Source organism: Cricetulus griseus, chromosome 2, assembly GCF_003668045.3.
Source record: "Cricetulus griseus strain 17A/GY chromosome 2, alternate assembly CriGri-PICRH-1.0, whole genome shotgun sequence".
NCBI classification, from domain to species: domain Eukaryota; kingdom Metazoa; phylum Chordata; class Mammalia; order Rodentia; family Cricetidae; genus Cricetulus; species Cricetulus griseus.
Window position 1 is genome coordinate 357,308,987 of NC_048595.1, and position 22,173 is coordinate 357,331,159.

The following is a 22,173-nucleotide window of genomic DNA, read 5'->3' on the forward strand; positions in this document are numbered from 1 at the left end:
TCTGCAGTCATAGGCATACATCTACACACAGATACACAAATACATGTAATTTTAAAAAACATTAAAATAAATAACAGTGAGAGAAGGTGACCCTGTACAGGTAGCGATGTCTCTCCTATTCTGGGATGGTGCATGAAGAACACAGGTGTTAAGTTAAGTTTCCATTTACCTGACACATCCAGATGTTCCAGGTTGGGGCAGAGGGACACCACATCAAAGACGGCTTCATTGGAGATATTGTAACATCCTGAGACTTCCAGGCGCCTCAGTTCTGGGCAGCACTGTGCAATGGTGTAGAGCCCTCGGTCTGTGAGCCTCCGGCAGCCACTAACAATGACAGTCTCTAGCATGAGACACACATTGGGTGTGTCCTGGCAAAGCCTACGGGTCAGCACTTTCAGGGCACGGTCCACATTGATGGTCTCGCCCGTGAGGCGGATAGTCCTCCAGAGGCGCGGGTCCCAGGCCAGGTTGTACCAGCGGCGGCACACACGTGCACAGCGGCACAGCTGGTTGGTGGGCAGGAAGGAGAAGATCTGCACCATGGAATGGTCTGGGAGGCGGTCTATGCTGGCTTGCTCTTTCTGGGGTCTGGAGGCCAGTCGGATGAGTGGGTGAGTGAGGCGGGTGGGAGGTGGGGAGTGAACCATTGCCACTGTCTCCCCGGTGATGGAGGATGAAGAAGTGGAGGAGCCCCTTCCATTCTGAAATCCTGGCAAAGTCGGTGGACATATCAAGGCTGGGCTGGGCGTGCTCAATGTACGCATGCTCAAGTCAGAATCTGGCAAAGGACAGAGAACAACGTGTTAAGAATGAGGGCTTTTTATAGCACCTTGAGCTGGAAGGAAAAGACACACGTAGGGCAATGGTTACACTTCCCCATGGCCTTCACTCCTGGACTTCTTCAGAGGCACTGGCAGCAAGCTCCACCTTTCTCTAAAAGCTTCTAACCCTCATGCTCCACAACAGGGCAAGCAAACTGCAATACTCATTTGTTAGGCCTGGGTTTTCATTACCAGTGGCTCGGCCCTGCTAAGGGCATGCAAAGACTGTCATAAACAACAGAGAGGGGCGCAGATATCATTGCCACAGTCTTGGCTCACATAAACAGACCAGAGGCCCCTGTGCAAACCAGGGGCAGATTCCTTCATTTCCTTATTCTCCTATCTCCCTGGTGCCGATCATGTGAAAGGTTCAACAACACAGTTGCACTGTTCCCATCTAGGGAGAAACTTATCAGTAACAGACTGATTTGCTTTCCTAATATATCTTGAAGACATAGTGCTGGGTTTTATAAGTGAGGGAGATGTGTTTCAGAGGACAGCAGAGTTTCTTGGGGTGCAGAAAGTGACTGTTTCTTTGTAGTCAATTGCCCTGATGCACACTGGGACTCTGAGGACATTTTCCCACAATAGGGGAGCCGCCAGGCTTGCTGTGTTAGGCCAGATTCCAGTCTCTGAAAGTGCATTTTTTCTTCTAACGAACTGTATTTACTGAGCATTTGAAAGCTCTATTTTGTTCCTTGAAACCAAAGAGGTCACATGACGAGGATACACTAGATTCTAAGTTGTTGAGGAACTGAGAACCCTTCAGGGGACTAGAGAAAGAGCTCATCAGTCAAAGAACATGTACTGCTCATTTAGAGGACCTGAGTTCAGTCCTCAGCACTGATTTTATGTGGCTCACAATGGCCTGTAACTCTAACTCCAGCGGGACCTGGTACTTGGGTGGGCATCAGTATTCACATGCACAAACCCATACACAGATACATATACATATTTAAAAACAAATCTAAAAGGAAAGAATTCTTCATTCTACTCAAAGAGAATGTTCATTTCATTTCCCTTTCTCTGTATAAGAATTTAGTTTCTTTCCAAACACATATAGCATATATAAACATAGTTATTATTTAGGAAATAATGCACTCAACATAGTTTATGTCAATATACATTTATGAATTCATACCCATCCATGTTTATGTGTGTACCCAGAGAGGCAGAGGGACACAGAGAAAGTTTATTTCTACAATACAAATTTCTTTACCTGTAAAAATAAATGATTTGGCTAAATTACGGCTCAGTCATTTCCACCTGTCACTATAGTTCTAAAGATTTAAGTTCTTTGCATATTCAGGGACAAGGAACAGTAAGTCTGTATGGAAAACTTTAAGCATAAACTCAATTATGGATTTCAAAACTGCCTCCAACTTACCATAATACCAACCTATACCATCACATGTCCTCAGGGAATGAGCTCTGATGCCAGTATTTTTCTTAGAGAGGCAAGCAGCTTACTTTGGAGCAGGAAGGAGGGATAATCTCAGGCTCAGAAATCTGATGTTTAAGAAGCTATGAGGCTCTGTAGTCTCTCTCTTGCCTGCATAGGTTCCATTCATCTTGAAGAAGATGTTTGAGAGTGCCATGTTGAGTACTATGCAGTAGGGCCCTGGAGCATATGCTAAATCCCCCCTGCCTTTACTGGAGAGGAATGGATGACTTTACAACAGGAGTTTTTACCTGCTTCAGTTTTCTTCACTCTCCTACCTTGGCCCCTAGGTAGGAGATGTGAAGACACACAGATTGTTTAGCACAGATGTGGTTCTAATGGTGATTTTAGTCATTTGCTTTTTCTGTCTGCAGTCATACCTGAATGTTATAGGAATTTATACCCAGAGAGAGATGGAAGCTTCCCACTACTTTGAGGAATATTCTGGACTGGGAAAATTGGAGCAGCTCTGATTGCTCCCTTTACCCTCCCACCTAGGGTTTATCCACAAGAATCCCAGAAGGAAGTACACAGTTCTTCATTGTTCATAAATTGTGTGTGTGTGTGTGTGTGTGTAAGATTTATTCCGAAAAAGCTGATACCATAAACACATAGCAGGATTTGCTGAGTCCTTCAGGCTGACTTTACAATGGGTAAATAATCCTCTCAGAACTTTTGAAAATATATAATCATAATGGAATGCAGAGCATCTAATAATTACAAAAATATTTACAAAAATAAAACAATAAAGTGGTGGTCTAAGCTTGAGATATGCACACCTAGAACTTGCTATAAGATATTTTTCTTGATATTTTCACATAGAAAATTCACATATTAAACTTAAAAGGTGAATATTTTTGTGTTTGTGCATTTAAATTGAAAGTTTTGATTATAAATAGGTGTGCTTGCTGGGCTAACACTAAATACGGTTTATAGAAATTCATAGAACTGTTGTGTTGGTACACTGGCAACACAGAACATGGATTCCACTTCAATCATAAACCACATTCGTCTCAGGTAGCAGCTATCATTTGCCCAGAGAAGTCGGAGACACCAACTCCACTCTTTATAAACACTCTTCCACCCTTTGGATCCTTTCAGCTAAATGGCACTGGTATTAGCTGTTGACTATTTCAAGTCAGCTTAGAAGCAAGGACCTCAATGCCAAGCTACCAAACACTTAGAAGATTAGCGTAGAGATGAAGCATCATGAAGATGACAAAAGAGGTAGAAAGCTGCAGCCATCTTCCTGGTCTTCTAACTTTGTAACACAAAGAAGCAGAAAGACAGCTAAGTACACATGACCTTAGACTTTGCAGACATGAACTTATTTTAAGTCCTAAATATCTAATCTTAGTAAAATTCTACCTATTTTCCACCTTGAAGCAGAAGCCCTCTCTAGTGGCATCTGCATCTGGTTCGGCCAGTGGACTTGGGATGGTGGCCACACTGGAGGGTGTAGCGAATGTGATCCCTTATAAGGAAGAGGAGGGACTGGCTCTTTCTCTCTTGGGTTGTGGCTGGAGACAGAAGGACATCCCCCATCAGTCTGCAGTTTATGCTAGCAGGAATGTGATATGTATTGGACTAAAGAACAGTTTAACCACATCTCTGAGAGAATATTAATGGTTCTTATAATACTAGATAGGCTTTTGCACATATTTATATAAAACTTGGCTATCATTCTCTATCTCTCTTTGCCTCTCCCCTGCTGCAAGATGATGACAATTGTGGTTGCTACAAGGAGGTACTGTCTGGGGGTGTTTTGCAAAGGGAAAATGGGATTTGTAAAAAAGTATCAAACCAAATATATGGGACATAATGCATCTATAAAATACCAATCAATCACTACCAGCATCAGTTGTTTTTAAGTTCCTGTGTATGGGGCTGGAGAGACTGTTCAGTGCTTAAGAGTACTTGCTGCTCTTCCACAAGATCTGGGTTCAATTCCTGACACCCATATGGTGGCTCATAACAGTCTGTAACTCCAGTCTCAGGGGATCTGATGCACTCTTCTGGCCTTGGCAGGCACCCAACATGCACACAGCAAGCAGCCATACATGCAAGCAAAATACCTCTGCACACAAAATAAAATAATAAAAACTTTTAGAATTCTGTTATAAGCAAAATATTCTCGATCATTATTAGAAAAAGGTTTGCCAGTAAAGGAAACATACAAACTCCTAAATGAAGAGTACATTTTTTACAACATATTCTAGAGTTTATATAAAGACTGGTGGCTTTTTAAAATCCACCAAGGCTACTGCTCTATCAGTAGGCACTCTTTGAACATATTTTGTTGGTACATAAGTATGTAAGTTGGTAATAGAATCTGTTAAAGGCACATTAAATGTACCAAATACTGACATTTGGGTCAAATATTTATGGCATATATGATCGTGACCACATCATATTATGTTGGTCTATCAACTGTAGCCATCTCTAGTTTGTGTGACTTCTCTACTATGTTCTCACAGTAGTGACAATGTTGAATAATGCACTCCTCAGAATGCAGACCTACTGTTGAGTGGTGCATGAGTGACCTTTGCAGTAAGGTAGGTAGACAGAGAAATCTATCCGAGAAAAGCTGATACAGTCTGCAAACAGAAAACATCTGGTGAGTACCAAACATCAGAACTGGAAACGGCGGGCTGAGAGAAAGTACAGTAGATATAGCCACTTGCAGTGTCAGTGTGATGACCTGAGTTTTGGACCCCAACAAACCATGTGAAGCTGACCACAGAAGCCCACATCTGTAATTGCAGCACTCCCATGGTGAGATGGGAGGGGGATATGGGAGAATCCTTTGGAAGCCTGCCAGCCAGACAAACTGGTGTACACCATGACAACAAGAGAGCCTATTCCCAACATGGTGAAATGCTGAAACTTACACCTAAGCTTTTCCTCATGTACACATGCATCATAGTACAAGCATGCCTGCACTCACACATGCAAACATGCACACACATACATCATAAACACACACACACACACACACACACACACACACACACACACACACACACTGAAAAAGAGTCAAGAATATATTGTCAATTATAAATATATAAGACCAGACAAAAGACAGAAATGAGAAAAATTCAAGTGTCATGAATCCTGAACAGGAGATAAAAATGAGAAATGATATATTCTTGCAATAAAATGTGGATTTTTGTATCCAGTCTCCTAATGATACTGGGAAGGCAGATGTAGCCAAAGGATGGTGAGAATACTTGGTATCTTCAGGGAAATACACAGAATGGATCACAAGGAATATTCTGGCAGGAAGGACAGGGCACAGGAAGGCATTTTAGTTTTATATAATTCAAAGTAATAAACTGTTCTGTTGCAGATTCTTGGATTACATGGCTATGGGCAGAGGGAGTGTTCATTCATTCAATGAATGATTTAACACACTGTGTTCCTCATGCCTATTTGGGGCCCAGCAAGGGAGAGACTGCATCTGACTGGATTATAAAGCAAATGTTCCTAGCCTTCCTCCTGTCTTTTCCCCAGCCCCATTAGAGCTTCCCCATAGCACACACTCAGGTGTCTGCAATTTCTTGTAATCCTCTGGGGAGACAGAGAGACAAATGACTACATTGAAGCTATTCCAAATCCCATAAAAGACATAACAGTAAAGGATAGAGAAGTTTGTTTAAGTCTTGAAAATAATGGAGAAAGAATCCAACATTAAAAAGATGAATGTAGAATCTACTAGCAGTGAAAAAATATGTTAAACAGTATTTTAATAAGTTTCTGTGTTTTGTCAAAAACAAAGGCATATTTTTACACAATGGTGATGCTTAAGTTAAATAAACATAATTCTACTTTTTGAACATAGATACAATCTTGTGTGTACTAAAATAAGTGATTGTAGATTCTTTAAAGAAATCATGATTTTTATTAATTTTTAAAATTTCTTTCAAGTATATAATTGTCCTTTAACGAAATCCTTTAGTTACTTAGAATATGTAAAGAATATGAAAAAGAATTGAATTTTTTTTTCTGGGGGGAGAACCTTATGAATTTTTTCTTCATAGTTTCAAGATTCTGGAAATTTTATATCCTTAGTAATCAAAGTACAGTATCAAAATATTCAAGGCATCCCTTACAAACATGCTTGTTAGTTACATATTCTTGTAACTAGCTAGCTGCCTATTTTTGTAGCCTTTATTTTCAAACCACTGCTGTTTATACTCTAGGAATTTTATTTACATGACTCTGGGCTTTCAAAGTCAAAGTTTACAAGCCCACCCTCATGTTCCCTCCTTCTGATGACCAAGGCTTTGGTGTAAGAGGTTTCCCATCACAACCCAGATTTCTCCTCAAGAACTATTGCCATAAAAAGCAAGGGTTTCTTTCTTATCTTAAACTTGAGCCTTAAGAAAATAGATCTATAAAACCGAGATAATGAAAAAAATACACTCTGAGCCTATCACTTATCTCCTTGTTCTATTTAAAAATATTTTCTTTTAAAGTGGTTCAGATGATGTAAACAATCTAGAACCCACTTAAGGCACTGGTTGCTATAAAGTAGAAATTTATATATGGAAGGTTAAACCTGCATTTCATATGGAGGTAGTTAACTTCAGGATTTAAGAGGGACTGCAGAAAGCATTGCCTGCAGAATCAAATAAACACCAGTTAACACCAGTAGAAGACCTGTCCAGAAGAAGGACCTGCATTGCCAATCACCTGGACCAGCCTCATCTGGGTATCTCCATGGTAACTGGCTTGTGGTCTCTCAATGAAAATAATGAGACTTTTCTCATGCAAGTGTGTGTAAAGTCTATTCTCATATACAGCTCCTTGCAAATGTTGGCACTTTGTTTTCCCAAGGCTATGCAGCATCTGACTCGTTCTGCTCTTCAAGAAGAGAATAGTCACATTGCTATGGGACACATGTGTCACAGGCAGTGCTCTGTGACCCATAAATAAAACCAGTGACATGTACAGACTCACATCTTTGGACCTTGCATGCAACATTAGTACCCCAAAAGGATCATTTAGGAATGTGATGCCCATAAAAAAACCCCAGAAATCCTAACAAACCAAGTTGGATAATAATTTGTAGACTCCCTTTGGCTTGATTTTGTGCTCAAATGATGACTTCTAGCATCTGCTTTCTCCCCCCCTTGTATGTCAAGTGGCAAAATAGGATGCTTTTTAAAATGTCCCTTAATGGGAAGAATGCATCTATCATTCCTGAGATAGTATCTCTTCTAGTAGAAGCTTCCCCTGTCATACGATTTGCTGTGATTGAAGAGCTGACAAGAACAACCTCAGGGAGGAAGTGTTCACTGTGTCTTACAGGTTGATGGGATACAGTACATCATGGGTGTGTAAGGCATGGCTACAGGCTGCTCCATGGTGGCAGGATTGTGCAGCTCAGATTCCTCACATCTTCTACAAGGAAGCATGGTGTTAACAGGAAATGGAGTTGGGCTGTAAAACTCCTGTGTGCACCCCCAGTGATTGATTTCCTTTAGAGGTTCCACTTTCTTCTGCTTCTACTTTTCTAAACATCACCATCAGCTAGAACTCAAGTATTGATACCCATGGAGGGGGCGTATTTCATTCAAACCACAAGGTACACAATACTCAATGATTTCCCCTCTTAACCAAAAGAAATTGGGCCCCAGGTTCAAAGTCTTTGATAGGCAGAAATATATAGCTAGATATTATTTAAAAAATCCAATAATTTTTTGTAGTTTTGTCCTCCAAGGAAGATGTGGATGTTGTCATCTTGAACTAAGAATAACTGTCATCATGTATCTGAGACTCTTACAAGATCCAGCCCCTAACATTCTTCCATCAAGGGTGGGAAGGGCACATGAAGGACAAGTGTCATAAACTCAAAATCCCATGAGGTCACATACATCCCTGAGGATACAGTTACCATGCTCTTGCAAACAATCCCACACAATATGCTCCTGTAATTTAAATTAAGAGCTCCACAAGCCAGGCTTCAGTGGAATCCTTTCTTTGTTCTGTCTTTTGTGCCCCATATGAGGTAGAAATGCATTCATTTACATCTGTGGGGTAAAAGTAAAGCAGTCATTCTATTCATTAGGCTTCATTTTTAAATTAGAATTCATTGCTTTAAAGTAATAATTTAATTTTATATTAAAACATTAAGCTACTAATGCTAGAAATGGTGGCATATATCACAACAATTATTACTGCAGAATGTAAATGTCTTAACTTTAGGGGACATTTTTGGTATGAAAAGATAGTTAAATTGAATTCCCACTTGTTTTGTACCACGTGGAGTTTGGATGGTCAGGGAAAACTCACTGAAACTTCACGATCCATGAATTGCTCTTTTGGAAGCTAGAAGCAATTCCACCCACTTCTCATAATTAGGCAACTTTTCTGAAAGTAATATCATTGTTAGTAGAGACATTAAAAGTCACAGGACCTCCACTGGTGGTATCATGGGAAAGAAGTTCTGAGCTCCCCTCCCCCTTGGATTTGTTTTTAGGGACATGCTAGTCTGGAGGAACTCTTTGGAAATTCCCTACTCTTTCTGTCATAAACTTTTGCAAGGTCTTTCATGTGTGGAGGTGAAAAGAGTTAAAACCACAGCCTCAATGGGAGCACAGTGGCCTGTCTCTTAATTATACGAAATGTGGTCATTGACTTTGAATTGGGTAAGCTCTTTCCGTTTCCGTGGTTTATTCAATAAGTTTTTTTTTTTCCGTGATATGGTAGATACTTTTTTTTAAAAAAAAAAACTTCCATGTTTGTGCAATATTATTCTAATTTGCACTTCTCCTTAATTCTCAGTAACTATTTCCTGGCCTGCTCCTGTGGTGGACAATTTAAATGCTGATGCCCCTAAGACTTTTTGTCCTGTTGTCAGTAACTGTTCTGCCTCTGAATAGTTTCTATCTTCTCTCCTCCTGCCCATAAGTACTGGAAGTCAGTGTCAGGTTGATATTTCCTCTGTTTCAGTGTCTATTTAAAATATTAAGCGCACGTGCCCAAGCACCTGTTTGAGCAGCCCTATCTAATATGACAGCCACCAGGTATTTGTAGCTATTAAAAATTGAATGTATTACATTTAACTGAAATGGGCATAATGGCCACATTTCATGAGTTCAGTAGTCACGCAACTAGTTTTCACATATTTGAAAAATTCTCCTTGAGAGAGTTGCATGAACAAGGCTGTGCCAGTCCTTTGGTCTTCTGTGCATGGGAAATTTGATCTATTTACAGTAAACATGTACAGGGGTGAACTCAACAACATCATTGGGAAACGCCTTCCTATGCCTACCTTCTGTATTGTTATTCGAGGTATCATGGCACATCTGCTCCCCAAGCGAAACCTGGAAATCCCCTTGAATTCTCTCTCACTCTCACCCATTGGTATCAGATCGGACGCCAAGTCTTGAAGTTTGAATATCAAAGGACCTCAGTTCTCCTTTATTTCTCTCTGCCATTCCATGTTGGTTCAAGTTTTCCTTAGTCACAACTTCAATACCTTGCTAAGTGACACTCCTGATTCATGTCTTTCACTCAACATTTCTCCAGTGGAGCATCCACTCTACATTTAGGGTTAACTTTCTAAAACACAGTCATATTTTCCAGTGCTCCAATCACAAATGAATCATTCTTTCTGTGATACGTTAAACTGTTCCCTTAACAGTGTTAAGACATGGTGAAATCTTAACCCTGGCATTGGTTCATGAGACCTTATGAGCCACTGCTCTTATTGTTTGCCTACACTATGTAGGCATTCACTAATAATAGGCGCTACTCAAGGAAGACAGTCAAGCTTTGGTAGTGTGTATGGGCCTTCCACAAAGTTCCCCTCTAAGTACATGCTCTCTAAGCCAAGGCCTATTTCCCTAAATTGACTAGTAAGTATTTCCCTAAATTGACTAGTAAGTTCTCAGCTACAACTCAGGTCTCTAATATTGTATGTACTATGTCAGGTACTCTGTTGAACTTTCCAAGTTGAATAATTTAGCTACATTTAATGTTACCATTGAGCTCAAACACATGTATCTTCTATCCTGTCCCTCTTCACATAGTGCCTCTCTTGTGAGGTACAAGGAGTACCTAAGAGCAGGAGTTGTCTTTTTCATCTCTAAGCCATTCGGTCTTAGGTGTATTCAATCACCCAGAAGTGGTTCAACTAAGATATTAAAGAAAATGTGCTTCACTTGCCCTAAAACAAATCCCTTATGGTTTCCTGCTGGTTTCGGCTGGAAATATTGACAGGGACTAACAGCAGGAACTAGATGCTCTATATCAGAGAAGCTGAAACAACTCTGGGATTCATTAACATTTCATTTGTGGAACTTTTGTCTTTGCCTTTCCACTTCATTTAGGCTGAGGTAGCACACCCACTCAGTTTAATAATATTAGTATTCTCAGAAGCTATTTTAAAAGATACAAGCACACACAAAGATGATCTCATGCAGGACTATCACACAGAGTATCAGAGTCGAAATGCTTACTGATTCTTTGTTCTTTCTGATATCTGCTTTCAAATCTTATCATATTGACACTTACTTCTCAAACACACACACACACACACACACACACACACACACACACACACACACACACACACACACAAATAATGCCCCAAAAGTCACAAAAAATTTAAAACAGCATGACACTTTGGCATTGGTATAGAGCTTTATGGTGTATTCTCTAGCTGTTCAGTTACCTAAGATGGAATGAGAACTTCTGTTTTCTTTCTCAAACTGATTCATGTATCAAGAGCAATAATTAGAAGTGTCTTTTCTTTGATAGTGGGAGAGACAGTATTTGCCTATTCCCTGTCCTATAGAGTTTACACATAGCAGTGCTTATCTAGATAAGAGGAGCAGAACAAAGACTCAGGCAAGGGCTTAGAATTCTAATTTTCAACATTTGAGTTGTACTCTACTCTATAAGTCAGTCTTGGTTTCCATCCTTGATTTCTAGCTCTCCTATGAAGAGCTGCAGTCACTCCATGACCATGTCCTTTAAAGTGCAATGAGTGAGCTGAATTGAGTTTACATGGAAAAAGACACTTCAGAATTTTCCACCTCACAGCAGAAGACAAAAGCACCTTGGGGAGTCAGAGTAATGCACACATTTAATGCTGGAGAAAGAAAAAGATAAAGTGCCATTCAACTTATGACCATATAAAAGATCAATAATTCATGAGAATGTGCCCAATATCAAGGAATTCCTTACTTTTCTTAGTCACCTGGAAATGTGCTCTCTGTTGCTGCAATTCTGTATAATAATCTCTTATCATTTTAAGTCTTTATAGAAAGCATTTATTACATGCAAATCATTTTCTACATTCCATATAAATATAAACATGTATGCTCAATGATCATTAATATTTTTGAATGTTTAGGAAAACGAATATCCCAATCAAATCAAAAAAATATTTCTTCTATATTATTAAACAGAGAAAGGAACAAATAAAGGGACTTAGTACACTTAAGTACTGTTTTGTCTCCCAGTTGTGCATCTCTTTATGGCTTTGTGGATTCTGAGTGTGGTGGCAGATTGGTGCATCTAATACTGACCTGGATACACTTTACATTGGGAATTTCATGAACCGAATGCAGTCAAGTTTATAACCACTTTCTGACAGATCCCAGAGCATTGGCTAGGACTGGGCTTTCCCTAAGAATGGATTGACTGCTAATCAAAACAAGAACTAGAGATTTGCATGGTGGTATACACTTTTAATCACTGCACTCAAGGCAAAAGAAGGCTGATTTCTGAATTCAAGGTCAACCTGGTCTACAAAATGAGATCCAGGACAGCCAGGGCTACACAGAAATCCTGTCTCAAAAAACAAACAGACAAAAACCAAAAACAATAAGAACAATCATCCCTCAAAAAACAAGGACTGGCTTTGCAATACATCTTTGTCTTTGGGAATCAGAACTTTATGTCTGCCCAGTTCCTAACTGACGATCCTAGTTTTCAAAACCTATATTTTCTATTGTATAGGATGTTCTCAGATTAAAGTAATAATAAGAATCCTTGGAAAACTCAGATATAGACCACGGAGTAGACAAACAAACAAATATTCCAGGGATTTTCTTCTGTAGCAACTGCAGCCTATGCAGAGGTGTGTGATGGGGGACATGATGCTGGAAAAGGTGCTGAGAGTTCTACATCTTGAACTGCAGGGAATAGGAAATGAACTGTCTATCACATTGAGTGTAGCCTGAGCATAGAGGACCTCAAAGCCTGCTCCTACAGTGACACTCTTCCTCTAACAAGGCCATACCTCTTAATAGTACCACTCCATTTTCTATAGGACAAGTATTCAAACACATGAGTCTCTGGGGACTATACTATTCAAACAACCACACTTATATTTATTATTATTCATATAGCAATAGCATTTGGATCAAACTTGAGAAAACTGTAAATTTTTAATTTTACAACTGGTGATAACCAGTGTTTAAATCTTTTCAGTTAGTTACAATATTATCTTTAAATGTTTGGGATTACGCTAGGAAGGATAAAATGTTATACAATTGATATGTCGGAGACAGGTTTTATTTAATTTAATGCTTCTGGAAAATCTCTTCATTTTTTATCTTTTAAACACATTAAGACTTAGATATAAAATAAATAGAATTGGTAAATTCTGGTCCATCATTTGGGTAGAAATTTTATAAACTCAGATGTTTTACTTTAGTTGTCGATGTTTCAAATTCCTTCTAAGAGATTGTGGTTGGATACTCTCTCATGGTGTGAGTAGGAGTCTGGGCACACAAATGAATGAACTCATAGCTGACTCCTGACCTATCTGCTCCCTTCCAACTTGTGAAGATATGTGAGAAGACAAATATCCCTGAACCAAACAGTGTGCCTTCACTAGAATCTGAAGATCTTTGATCAAGGACTTCTTATCCACTAGAACTCTGAGTACTAATGTGTGCTATGAATAAATTTCTGACTCAGTGGTATTTTGTTACAACAGTCTGAGTTGACTGATACATTCTCTACGGTGGTAGAGAATAGAGTACTCAGAATTGGAGTAAACACTGAATAATATAATTCTAGAGTAGTTACTAAAGAATCTGTTTATTTTTTGTTTTGTAAATTCTCTAGTGCTAGGTAGCTGACTCGTACTTCAGTACCAATCACAATTTCCCTCTCTTTGAGTAGTTATTAAGTCCAATAAGAGCACTGTTGGTTACATCAAGGTATATATAGCACTAATAAAGTCATGGGTCTTTGAGGGAAACATACAACCATGACTTTACTAAACCAGCACAATCCCTAACGTTATCTATAATCCCATAGATAAGTGTAGTCTTCACCCTTCATCCAAGAAATGTCTCTTTGTGACAGTCAGAGATCCTTACAGAAAGCCACAATCCATGCTGGATTACCAAGTCTAGTCCCAACTCTTATATCAACAATAAAATTCCTGAATCTAAGGGAACATTGAGGAACAGAAAGTAGAAAGAATATAAGCACCAGAGGAACAGGAAGTTTGCTGTGAGGCTGTGTCTCCTAGAAATGTCAGCAGGTAAACCTATGAAGGTTTGCCGACTTGTCTACCTAAGCATGATCTGAACAAGGATGACACCACAGACGTGCTAACAGTGGTGGAAGAAAGCTCACAAAGCTTCAAGCCTAGACAAAGAGCCATAGGCAACTAAGGAAATGCAAGAGCAGGAGAAATAGTCTCCCCCAGCTCACCAGTTGTTTATCTGAAATCAAATGGTCAGCCCTGAAAACATGCACATTAAATTAACATACAATTTGAGCAGGTTGTATTTATGTATTTTTGAATATATATCATATTATTTATCAATTTTAGGAATACATACACACACACACACACACACACACACACACACACACACACACACACACACACCAACAATTAGAGAGGCCACAAATCTGAAAGAGAGAAAGGGTACATGGGAAGGTTTGGAGAAGGTAAAGGGAAGGAGGAAAGTTGTAATGATATTATAATCTCAAAAAGTTAAAAACACAGAAAAATTCTCTCCATGTGTTCTGGACACTAAGTTTCTAGTTATTTTTCTGAAGAATTTGTGTTTCAATAATAATCCAGAGTTTTCTATTCCTAAAGATTCTTATATCCAGTTAGATAGATGTCACAAGTTATTCATCAAATTTATCTTTAGACTACAAAGTAAAATTGGCCTTAAGAAAATTGGAGATGTATAAATCAGGCAAACAGGTACCTGTGCTTATAAAATCAGTAGAAGTTACCGTAGGTTTTCTTTTTCCTCAAATCATATCCTTTCCATTTTAGCCAATCAATACTTCCTGAGACTTCAGTGTTATTCTTTCATTTGTTTTATTGGAAATGTGCATGGCATACTTCAGTGTCCACTCCAAGAATACTAGAGCCTTTTTCCAGGTGACTTGTTTTTATATGATGTTTTGAATTTTATAAGACTTCCATAGTGACAAAATTCTTGGGAATTGGAAGTGTTTGATTCAGAAGGCCCAATATAATTTCTTGTCCAAAAAAGAGACCCTCCGTTTAGTGTCTTTATTCACCATTCTGGCTGGCTTGTTTGGCAGCAGTAGGAATAATGCCCAAGTACCAGGAAATGGTGATGTTTTTCTTTCTTTCCATGTATTGAGTACAGACTGATATTCATAGGTGTTGGAGACTCCGCATGTGAGAAAGAATAAGACCAGGCATCCAGCAAGGGGCTGAGAGTGACTTCCCTTCACTTTCTCTATTGAAGGCCTTTGTTTGTAGACATCCTCCTGCATTCTCAAGTTCAAAGGAAGCCACCCCAGGATCCAAAGAAGGACTACAAAGTGACAGTCACTGATTCCATGGTATCAATAAACTATTCTTTTGTGATGGTGCCCCTAGCAGTGTCTGTCTTTGTATTTTGAGAAAAATCAAGAACTGAAGCAGGTCAGGCCAAGAACCTGAGACTGTGAGGTAGATCAGAGTGAGCTTGCCCACAGGGCTTCTCGGATAGATCTCCTAGTTGCCAGTTGGTCCTGGGACCCAGAGCAATTTTGTGAATGACTCTAAAGGAACACTCTCTGACATATTCTTAAGCATGTATCTATGAGTGAGCATTAAAAGTTAGTTCTTTGATCATTACAATTAGCATTCTTCAACGAGCCTCTTCCTTTCTCTGTTCTATTTGTAGGAAGAACCTCACCAGCATAGGCCATTTTTCTTCTGCATGGACCATTTCTCTTGTGAGTTTTTCCTGTTCGAATTTGATCATGTCCCCTAATAACTTTTCAAAGGGCCAGACTGCCTAAGTCTTAGCCTTTTGATTTTCTTACATGTAGTTGTTCACCATGTCCTAAAAACTGTGGGGAAAAAATCCTGATTTTCTTGGTGGGAAGAAGTTATTATTTAATGATTCTTAAGCTGATTTTCTCAAGTATTCAGACAGAAGTAAAGCCTATCTGTCCTTTCAAACCCATTTATTTCATTGGCAACCCCTCATCCATGACAATGATCTCACATGCTATGTTTCAATCAGCCGAATCCAAGAAGCAGAGCAATATCTCAGAGTACTGAAGTTAAGAGTCAAAAATAGTGTGATGATTGATAGCATGTGTGTGCAGATATACTATATGATCAACTCTCTCTACTCAGGTGTTTATTCAAAAATACTGATGACTGCGATTATTAAAAAATGTACTGAAAATGTACAGACTTTTTCTTGCCATTATTTTACGAATAACACAGGGTAACAACTACTTACATAGAATCTATGTTTTATTAAGTATTATAAGTAATGTAAATATGATTGAAATTGAACAGCAACACATGTGTAGGTTCTCTGTAAACATGTATACAGCACATGAGAATGATGGGGTTTAGAAGCCACTAGGAATCCTAGGTTCACATACTGAGGACAACTGCATAAATAAATATAGTGTACAAATTCATATTATATTGTATTTATAATGAATAAATGAATTAATTATTCTGTCTTCTTTATGGAAAGAGAAACACCCCATGAGATACAAAAACTGCTGGGAAAAGTATAAATACCTTGCTCAGGTGCAACAAAGTGACTCTCCAGCTGGAAGGGAAAATCAAGTGAGAAACGGCACTGGAGATTCATGTGATATGGATGGTGTAGATTTTAGCTCTGCAATGTAGCTTTCCATGGATTACAGAGCTACAATCACATTGAGTTTTATTCTCCTACCTATGGAAACTATTTTAGATACAGAGTTGTATCCTCTGATACACATTCCTGGTTTCAGACTATAGTGTACCTTGAACTATGAGAATAATTTTCATATGGCTGTGTCTAAGGACTACTTTGTTGGAATCAATGCAGAGATGTCCTTTGAGAAAGAATGCTAATGTCAAACTTCATTTCTCTTTTCTTGCACTGATGGAATCTCTTTATCTCCTCCCATTCTCACTCATCTATCTATCTATCTATCTATCTATCTATCTATCTATCTATCTACCTACCTACCTACCTATGGGTGTGGATGTAGATATAGATACAGATATTATGGGACTTAATCAATTAAACTTCTGGCTGGCATTGCATTTCCACTAGATATCACCGTCAACATCATACATTTATTTTGTCATGTAAATCTACAGAATGTTCCAAGAATACTCATTCTTGCTCCAACAGAAATGATCCATAGATGAGTAGCTGGCTGCAACCTGAATAGATGTTACAGCTCATGAACTTTCTAGTTGGTGCTGAGTTCATGTGACTGAAGGGTTACACAGTTCATGTGAATGGAGGTGTATACCAAGAGAAAATTCTAGTGACACCTTCATTAGTTTAATTTTATGACAAGTGTATTTTATTTCCTTGCTGAGTTTGCAATCTGTCTTGTTACTATTTATGTAAATGCACAGTCATCATAGGAAAGGTATTGGGCTGAGGTGGGTAGTGCAGTTGTAGTGCTTGCCTATTCTCACTATGACAGAAGGCTACTGATGGGCTATGATGGAATCTCAATGGGTTCTACATCCTGTGCTTTAACTACCAATCTTAATCCACTCCCATTGGATCAGTTTTCTCAAAACACACCAGCCCTTTACTTAGCTTTCTCCAAGGACACCTGATCAGATGTCTATAGCTTGGCAAACTTAGATAATTTTCTAGCTTATATACATTAAGCTGGCCTTGCCAAGTCTTTGGTGCAAATTTTCAACCTCTTCTTCCAGTGACTTAACCTTGCAGGGCAACCAGGAGTCAACTTCAGCTCTCCTACCTCTAAGATGCCACACACAAACTCCTCTCTTCTTTCTCAGCTTTTTTGGGAATTTATGTTGTTATGAAAACTTTTCATGTCTGACTCAAATGCTATATTTTCTGTGATTTTTCTCAGATCCTTTAACATACATGTGTGCCTCATTTAAGTCATCATAGCACTTTGCTTTTTAATTAAAACATGTGCTTATCCTATTTCTCAGTAGATTTAAAACGCCATGACAATATGTGCCCTGATTATATTATTGAAAACTATTTTCCAGCATCTAAACATGCCACACACTTCAGAGGCAAACACACAGAGTATGGATAAAGAAATATTAAGGATATAGATTTAACCTTGTAATGTTTTTCCTCTTAGGGCTGGTGGGTTGGCCCAGCAAACAAAGAAGCTTGTTGTCAAGTCAGGTGACCAGGGTGCCATCAATAGTACCTGGTGGAAGAACCAACTCTCTCAAGCTGTACTCTACTTCCACAGATACTCTGGTGTGTACTCACAGACAGACAGTTAGACAGATGGAGGACACACACAAATACATGTAAATTTTAGAAGTTTTTCGTCTCCTATGGTATAAAGCTGAATCACTACATAGATCAGATATTTATTAAATATAGAGGACCCAACAGAACATTTTTTTATTCAGTAAAATTTATACTTGTCACTCAACTTCACTGCAGCCTAGCTTCTGAACATATAATGTGCATTCTACAATGCACGTGTTTCATGCCACCCAGATGCACGCTGCCCTAAATACCTCAGCTTGGGCTTGAGACTATCATGCATATAAAGTTTTCTGCCTTCGTAGAAACATCAAGGTTTAATTATAGAAAGAAAAACTTTTAATCTTGCTTCACCTTCATTCCTCACCATATATCAAACTACCAAAATTTGGGTTTAAAAAATGCTGTTTCCCTTTAATCCCAGCACTCTGGAGGCAGAGGCAGATGAATCCCTGTGAGTTCAAGGCCAGCCTGGTCTACAGAGTGAGTGCCAGGATAGGCTCCAAGGCTACACAGAGAAATCCTGTTTCAAAAAACAAACAAACAAAAATTGCTGAGTTTCATTAAAATAAATAAACGAACAAATAAATAAATTATTTTAGGCTGGAATTCCTAACTCTGTCAGAATTACCCCAAATATATTTCTTCTGTTTAGCATTATATATTTATGTGAAGCAGCATTCTTATCATTATTGCAAAATCAAAATGTCAATCTACTCTGAAAAATGCCATTTTGCTTTATGTCTAGCTTCAGCCAGGATTTAATGATGTATGTAAAATAAACAACACATTAGTGTACAAATTTGCTTTCAGATATTTATAGTAGGTAAATTTGTATGTATACAAAAGAATTATTTTTAAAACCATATGATTTATTCTAAATAAATATTGGATTTATATAACTGCACACCCAGAGTCACTCTTGAAACTCGTGGGCAAAAGCAGAAGTGAGTGGAAAACACTTAAGAAGTCCTTTCTAGGCACAGATATTTATGGGATCAGACATATAAATGTTGTGACATTTTCAAACAAAGCACCCGCTACATGCAATGGCTACAGCCTACAGCAACTCAATGTGTTTTAATTTTACATGTTTTCCAGGGCAATTTAGAGGATTTTCAATTATGTTTAAGGCTCCCTAAAGAATTCCTATAGCTATACCCCATCCCATATGTTTTAGGCTATGCATGATACTTGTTTTTCTTGCCATTGAAATTAACTATATTTAAAAACTCTGAAATAGCTTATGGTATGCCAATTACATAAATAATGTATGCCTAGTACTAACATTTAAATATAGATGATAATGATAATAAGGATAATCATATATAATCTCCTCAAACAGTTAAGCATTCTGATAGGTGTCTTCATAATTATGGGTAAGGGGAATGTTAGATTCATAAACAGAACATATAGGACAAACTGACAGTGGCATGTTGATAGTTTTGAACTTTTTCAGAAATATAGATATTTTTACTTTCGGTGTGATCATTTATTTTATAAAAAGGAATATCTCATTGTTTTCAAAACTCTATGATTTATTTTTAGACTTTTTTTATTTTGAGACAGGGTTTTTCTCTGTAGCTTTGGAGCCTATCCTGGTATTCGCTCTGTAGACCAGGATGGCCTCAAACTCACAGAGATCTGCCTGCCTCTCCCTCCAGAGTGCTGGGATTAAAGTTGTGTGCCACCAATGCCTGTCTTTTAGACTGTTTTGAAGGCTTATTTTTATCTTATTTTGTGAAGCAGCTTGCATAAACCTTAAAAATTAATCTACACCCTAGAAAATGTAATAAAAAGTCATGAAGTAATATCTCATTAGCCTGAAAGCATTAGTATACAGTTGGCATACAGTTGTTGGGCAGAGTTCATATTAATTTCTTGAATCTACCTTTTCATAAGAGTTAATAACAAGAAAGATGCTTCTTATAAGCACTTAAAATATGACATGCTCTTTATATTATCACTGGGCATGGCAGAACCTTTTCTTTGAAATGCATTTTACAGTTAATTCCCATAGAATTCAGGTGGGACTTTACCTACAATGTAAACAGAGAACACTATAGAAACTGTATTGTACATGTGAAGAAAAGGTTTCTTCACTGTAACTCAACAGCCTCCTCTCAGTTCTGATAGTATTCATGGCTTCTGAGACTGATATTTCCTGTCTGAGGTCACCATCAACAGGTAGACAGACAAGTCTTGTATTTTAACATGCCATAGAATAAAAACATTATTTTGTTACAAGGAAATTATCCGTGTGGCAACAACTGATGGGGATGTCTTCTGTATATATTTGTCTTGTTGGTTGATGAATAAAACACTGTGGCCAATAAGGCAGCAGGTCTAGGATATGAGGAGGACTCTGGGAAAGGTAGGCAGAGGGACTCATGATGTAGGACTAGAGAGGAATAACTTGTCTCTAGACATTTCTCCAGTAAGATAAAACCACATGGAAATACTTTGATTGATAAAAATCGGTTCGAAATTAAGTCAGAGCTAGCCAATAAAAAGTCATAGACATTGGCCAACAGTTTCATAATTAGTATAGTGTGTCCTGTGTTATTTGGGGGCTGAAGCAGCTGTGGAACCGGGTGGGAACAGAATAATGGCGCCCTCATCTCACTACAACCAACCAAAATTCTAGGTCTTTTGACATATCTGTTACTATGGCTGATACCATATAAATCCCATGTACCATGCTTTTTTATATGTTGATAGCTTTATCTGATGAAACAGACTATTGCTCACTTGAGAATTTGATTATGGTTCAATGTTGTTCTTGTTTGGTGCTTTAGTTAAGCCTGAATTTGTTTCCTTACTCCTTAACACTAGGCATAACAAAGACATACAGTTCAATTCATTCTATACAACTATATACTCAAACATAATTTGTGCTATGAGATATTTGATTTACAGCCACCCAAACAAGCTGAGCAATTTGGGCTTAATGTTGAATTAGAAATGTACAAAGAATCCTATATATCATTTCTTTTCAGTTGGATCCTGTAGACAATAGCTCATCTGGAATTAAACTGAAAATCATTATAATTGGGTCATGCAATAGGTTCACTCAAACTGAATAGGTACTTAACTCACTACAGTCATCTTTCTGATTTATGCTGATTCTACTATTAAAATGAATTGTTGAGGTGGTGAGTTTGTAGGTCTCATAGTGCTCATTTTGTGCTTATAAACTCAGTCTTGATTTGGTACACATTAAAGCATAATGCTCATTTCTTACTACTGAAAAGGATACAAATTAACTTTGATCTATATATATATATATATATATATATATATATATATATATATATAATTTTTCTACCACTTTTCAAGAAATGCTTGAAGAGAACTCATCAGATGTTGCAAAATAAGCAATATCTTTCCAGACTTTCCCACTGGGTCATTATGGCTAGTGCAAAAGCACAGATTTGGAGTTTAATTGATTCTGCCCCATCTGTCCCCACCAGAGTGACCTTTCAGGCACCACTATAAATTCTCCAAGCCTCGATTTCTCAATCTGTAAAATGACGTATCTACTTGAATAGTACATAGTATCTTCTTGAAACATCATTACAAAAAACATTACAAAGTGGAAAAATAATTTCAGATTAAATATGGAAGGAGATTTTGTCACATAATAATTAATAAATATCTTCATCTTCCTTGTTTGTAGCTGTTTGTCAAATGGCTGAACTGGATAATAAGACCATGTTAGGTTTTTATGTTCAATACAATTACAAACCCAGAGGACAGTAGACTTAGCTTTCACAAAAAGTTTCATAATTCTTGGGCTCACTTTTTAAAAGCACTCTAGCCTCAAATCTGAAATTCTGCTGTCGTCTCAGGGCTACAGGAGCAATCCTTCTCCATTCTAGCATCTCCAAGATATCCTTACCACATAGCAGCCACCTTCGTCCTCTGCTACTAACTCCCTTCATCTATGCTTTTCTCACATTTCCAGTATCTATCTTTGCTAAACTATGTGATAAAAATGGTAATAAATAATCTGAAAGACAGATAATTATACTGGGGACTTTTCCTTATGAAAATTTAAATGGAAAACTTTTTACCTTCACACACACAGAAACTGTGCAGACTGGAGTTGAAGGAGGGATGGACATGAAATGAACAGGATTTTATCAAGTAACTGAGTTCTTAGGTGGTTAAAAGTACTTGGAGCAGGACTGAGACAAGAGTACAC

General features: G+C 38.1%; 1 protein-coding gene across 1 annotated transcript in view; it reads right to left on the reverse strand.

Moving 5' to 3' along the window:
• Window positions 1-22,173, reverse strand: part of Fbxl7 (F-box and leucine rich repeat protein 7) — a 355,837-nt gene that overhangs the window by 11,884 nt on the left and 321,780 nt on the right. The window contains exon 3 of the mRNA XM_027400048.2: window positions 170-781. Within this exon, the coding sequence (XP_027255849.1) occupies window positions 170-781 (612 nt within the window). The remainder of the gene's footprint in view (window positions 1-169; window positions 782-22,173) is intronic.